Raw genomic sequence first — 5,405 nt, forward strand, 5'->3', positions numbered from 1 at the left:
ACCCTAAAATTCACACCTAGGATAGGTTGGTTTTCCCTCTCCTATTTTCCGTCTATAGCAAGCCAATTTGTTATTCTTAATTCTTGCTTAGCTTAGGCCGACCTTTTACTTAAGTTTTTTTTCGGGATTTACAAAGCATTATATGAAATTTAAATTAATTTTGAGGTGGTTTGTTTAGGATTCTTTAAGAGTTGTGTTTACAAGCTTTGAATAACATCATTCTTCTTTTTTTTATTCTACTGATATGTTTATAGTAAAAATCAAAATATTAATTTTTGTTATTAGTATGTCGCAGGCACAAAGAAGAAGAAGATTGATGCAAACATTGAAAAAACTTAACGAACACTAGAAAAATAAGAATTTCATTAAGATATGACATGTTCTTAGATCCTTGCTCTTAGGGGTGATCATTTTCGGTTCGGTTCGGTTTTTATCAAAAAAAAGTAACCAAACCAAATTTTTTAAAAAAAAAACCAAAACCGGTTCAAAATGACCGGTTTCGGTTCGATTCGGTTTTTTAGGATAAAAATCGAATCAAACCGGTTTGGCTCGGTTTTTTCCGGTTTGGCTCGGTTTTTTTTATTTGGGTTCGATTCGGTTCGGTTTGGTTTTTTCGGTTTTAGGCTTATAAAACCAAAACCGAACGGAACTGACCAGTTTTTTTCAAAATTTTAATCGGTATAATCAGTTTTTTTTCACGGTTCGGTTTTTTCGGTTATTTTTTCTCTCGGTTTTCAATTTTTTTGCTCACCCATACTTGCTCTAATACCAACTGATGCGAATCTCGTGACAACATGGTCACGCAGCCAATAACCAAGATTGAGATTTGATCTTTGAAAACTGAAAAAATATCTGATAGGAGTGTGACACAATAAAAACCTGTTCTAAGGCACCAACACTATTGGAATGAAATTGAATGATGCCACAAAGCCAGATAATCTTTGATAAATCAAATTCAGTTCGTTCAAAAACCAAAGAATGCAATAATCTCTTTCGCATGTTAAACTGAAAAGTTCAGAAGTGTTATCCATCTAAGGTGCTGAATTTTAATCTTTATATGTTTTTAAATAGTTCTCAGAAATTAACCCTAATGGATTTACCCTTGTGGGTTGAATTGACCCACTTAGAAAAACAAACCCAAAACCTTTACTAGTAAGCCTAAACCTTAATCCAAACAAGCCTTGAATCCTAGCTGAAAACAAAGTATTAATTAAGCCTAAACAAGCCTTGGGCTGTAGCTAACAAAATAAAAATAAAGCTTATAAGTCTAAATCTTGTCCTTCCTTGAGAAGAAGAGAAGAAAAGAAGAAGAAAAAAACATTGTAGGTCTGATACAAGACTTATTTATAGCCTATATTACTTACTACCCAAGACTTATTTATAGCCTATATTACTTACTACCCAATAATCCTAGGAACTAAAGGAAAAGTTGTTGCCTTATTGGTTTCCAAGTTAGAATAAGATTCTGATCTTAGCCTTGTATTTATCTTTGTTTTGGAAGGAAAAGGATGCTACATTTAATGCTCTTCTTTTGGCGCCACATGTGTTTCCTAAGTCAACTTGGATTCCTTTATTTTCTTAACTATGTTTTCTCCTCACATAACAAGGAATTTTTTTTTTTAAAAAATCTATTATTTAAATGAAACCATTAATGTTCCTACACATAATAGAAATCTAAAACTAGATAGGAATTCATAAAACAAATGGAAACATCACAAAACAAGGCTAGCTGAAACTAATACAAAATTGGCAGCCTTGTTGCCAAAACTTCATGGTCTAAATAAGGGTGGTTGGGTCCTTCTTACACATAGATTAAATGCATTAGGGCCTCTTCTTGATGCTCCAAAAGATCCTTAAGTTCAGTCTTAGCCGAAACTTGCACAATCAGTCCATTCAATGCTTCTTTCAATGTCTTCGCTTTGAACATTGTGATGGACCCATTTGGAATGTAAAATGGGTCCTTAGTATTCGTGGACTGATCCATATCAGTAATGCATATTCTCGATATTAAATTAAATGAATTGACAAAAATAAAATGTTATGAATTACTTGTAGACTTTAATATTTAGAGGTATGAATTTACACTGTAAAGTATATCCCTATGTATTAAAAATACAAAAATAGAAATAAATGCACCATTAAAATTTTTAGACTTTAGAAAGATTAGGTTTTAGCCTGATAAGATAAGGATCTCATTATTGAGGATGATCTTTTTCAAAACTTAGAAGGACCAACGAATATAAACAGGACTTCGAAAAAACAATCAATCAACAATACAACTTACAATAGGTTGGTTGTATGTGTTTTTTCTATACACGATTAGTCCTTTTACCCAAACTCTCGCGGACTATTAGGTTTTCTAGTGACCATAATACTAGGTGACGATTCTTGAACCTTTCAAATCATAATTTTATGATTTATCCCAATACATTTAAAAACCCTTTTGATCCAAGAGGCTGATTCACCATTTGACACTGTTCACATCACAAAAATGACCAAGTATTTACCAAGAAAGAAGTTTGAATTCTATAAAAGACAAATAGACTTGGTGAAGCCCTCTAAATGAGTCGGGAGAGGGAGAATTATTGGGTTTCATCCCTCCTCTTTTTTATCATAACCTATATAAATTATGAAAAAGACGGACAAAAACCAAAAATATATGGAAAAAAAGAATAGGGAGAGCTTTTTGCCAAAAACAAAGGAGAGAAAGTGAAGAAAAAGTGTGTTCTTCGTCTTTAAACCTTAATCATTAAAATAGTGATTTATCATCCAATTAAATAGGGATTTCGATATATTATTCATAGAGATGAGCTCTTCAACTTAGACAATGATGATTGGTGAGGAGTTTCCATCTTTGAGTATTTTCAAAAGATCTAATTGGTGAGATTTATCATTTTTTTTTTTATAGAATTCATCCTTGAGATGATGAATTTATTGATTTTATGTATATCCTTAAGCTGAGCTATGAAAGAACAATTTTCACCTGATTAAATGTTATATTGCTAATATGCAATAACCATCACCTAAAACTTTATTAATACCAAATTTTAAGGTGCTATATTACGACCACTGGTGAGCACATATTGACTCCCGCAGTTCTTTGTTTTGGTTTGAAGTTCTGAAATGCCAAGCGGTTGGCTCTAATGGAATGAAATTTTACGAAGACACGCGATTTGCAAGTTTATAGTCATAGTTCTTTCCTGTTTGAGGTTCACACCAAACACCCTGTAAAAACTTTGAGAGGTCCGGCTCAACAATTGAACCTATATATATATTTCCAGTATGCTATGACAATCGGCTTTTTCAGCAATTATTTAAATAAAAAGAGAAGGAAAGAACAGCATCTCTATTACATGAAACTGAGATAGCTTGTAATAGCGAGGGACTGGCTACTACAAGAATTTCGAACCATCAAGAAACAGATTAGCTGGGGGAAAGGTGAAAGAAGAGCCAGACAACATGGAATGGATGGTTCAAAGGCTTTGAAGTAGTTTCAGGGTTTCATCAATATGCTTTTCAGGTTGGAACTGATTGTTGTAGATCAGCTGGACCATCCCGTTCTTGTCTAGAACATATGTCTGTCTCCCAGGTAATGCTCCGAACAGGTCTGCTGGCACTCCCCACTCTTTCCTTATCTTGTTGCCTTCGTCGCTCAGCAATGTAAATGGAAGTCTGTTGTTTTTGGCGAATGCCTAAGAATCATTGCAGTATTTGTTAGCATCATCTCATCCTAACCGGCATTTGTTCTGCATTACGACGGTTTAGCATTTCGTATAATAAATAAAGAACACATAAGTAATTCAGATTAATTAATCACTTGCTGCAACTGTGAGTAAAACTACACAGTGGATTTAATTTTGTTTCACGAGTTGCTCAGTAAATATGTCATCCTTATGAGGGTTGAAACGGGACATAGAATTATGATTTTCTATTATTAACCTGCTCTGAGATTAAAAAAAACAAAAAAGAAGCAGCTTGCTTTTACCTTGTGCGATGATGGATCATCACCACTAATTCCAACAACCTCAGCCCCTGCTTTCTTGAACTTCTCATAAGAATCCCTGAAAGCACAAGCCTGCAAAAATACTTCATTTTTAGTGTATATATTCACTACCTAAAGATGCCTTTGATTGATGATCATTCCAACCTATGTCTCTTCACATCAATTTTTTAGTAATTAGCTTTTTTTCCTAGTTAAAAATCCTAAACAAAGCCTTTCTAAATTGACTAAGGCCTTCGAAGCAATCGAGGAGCGAGACACACAATCGCAAATTAATGTCTTTTAAGCTATTAAAACCGATCACCAAACTTCCTGAGCCGTGCCTGCTAAACATGTTTTATATATATTATGGGGAAACCTTGCAGATTCTTGGTCCTAGAAATCAAGCTCCCAATGACATCTTGTGATGATAATCAAATGCAATTATTTTCTCTCTCTTGCCTACATTATCTTATCTATGCTTGGCTGCCTCCCCATGAATAAAAATGAAAGCCTTTGAAGTAACACAGATCTAGTTACCTGTTTCGTGCAGCTAGGGCTTTCATCAGCCGGGTAAAAGTAGACAACCACAGGCTTCCCTTTGAATTTGGAGAGGGACACCGTCTTTCCATCCTGATCTTTCAATGTGAAGGACGGTGGCACCTCTCCTTTGTTTACCTTAAAAATAAAGACATCCCCACAACCAATCAATCAACAAAATGAAAGCTTTAAAGCTTGTAGTTTTCATTATGAAGCAAAATGTACCTTGGCAAAAATGGTAGTCTTCACTGAACTAGAAGAAGATGGGATTGACAGAGAACTAGAATGGGAAAACTTGAGGCCATAGAACTGTGACCGTGATGACTTGGACAGAATTGGGAGGTTTTGAGAAGATAGGTTTTTGGGTTTGTGAGTGGGAAGTAGAGAGGGTAGAGAGTGGTTAGGCAGAGAAATAGAAACCATTTCTACCAGGATAAGGAAACAGCAATAACAAACAATGTTCTTAAGAACTTTTTCTTACAGTTATCTTACATTTGTTCAGTTGTCGGCAGTATTCATTGGTGTTCAGTTGTCGGCAGTATTCATTGTAATAATATTATTAAATCGGTTTGATTTTATGGATCAATCCGATAATTTCTTTAATCTAATTTGTAATATAAATTTAAAATTAACTTAGTATAACTTGATTGATTAGGTAAATCAATTTATAATATCTATAATATAATTAAAACCATAAATTTAATTTTCAAAATAATATTATTTTAATTAAAAAATAAAATAATTTTATTTTAAATTAACTTATCAAATTTATAATTTAAAACTTGAGGAAGGTCAATGAATTTAGACTCTGTTTGTTTATGTGGTTGCGTCCACTTTTAGCTGCGTTCACAATTACAATGTGTTTGGTTAACAACGAGCCACACTT

General features: G+C 33.7%; 1 protein-coding gene across 1 annotated transcript; it reads right to left on the reverse strand.

Annotated features, from left to right (window-relative positions):
- Positions 1-3,250: 3,250 nt before the first annotated feature.
- Positions 3,251-5,025, reverse strand: LOC7490532 (peroxiredoxin Q, chloroplastic). Its single transcript, XM_002324101.4, has 4 exons — positions 4,745-5,025; positions 4,520-4,657; positions 3,986-4,075; positions 3,251-3,692 (listed from the first exon to the last, which is right to left on the reverse strand). Exons 1-4 carry the CDS (start codon positions 4,940-4,942, stop codon positions 3,474-3,476), a joined length of 645 nt encoding a protein of 214 aa, XP_002324137.1. The 5' UTR covers positions 4,943-5,025; the 3' UTR covers positions 3,251-3,473.
- Between the last annotated feature and the right edge of the window lie 380 nt (positions 5,026-5,405).

Source organism: Populus trichocarpa, chromosome 18, assembly GCF_000002775.5.
Source record: "Populus trichocarpa isolate Nisqually-1 chromosome 18, P.trichocarpa_v4.1, whole genome shotgun sequence".
Classification (NCBI taxonomy): domain Eukaryota; kingdom Viridiplantae; phylum Streptophyta; class Magnoliopsida; order Malpighiales; family Salicaceae; genus Populus; species Populus trichocarpa.

Bases quoted from the DNA above. Each gene is read 5' to 3' on its own strand.
- LOC7490532 (XM_002324101.4), bottom strand. From the start codon at position 4,942: ATGGTTTCTATTTCTCTGCCTAACCACTCTCTACCCTCTCTACTTCCC. The intron at 4,658-4,744 runs GTACATTTTGCT...TTTATTTTTAAG, and splicing joins AGACTACCATTTTTGCCAAG to GTAAACAAAGGAGAGGTGCC. The intron at 4,076-4,519 runs GTAACTAGATCT...GTATTTTTGCAG, and splicing joins GCCCTAGCTGCACGAAACAG to GCTTGTGCTTTCAGGGATTC.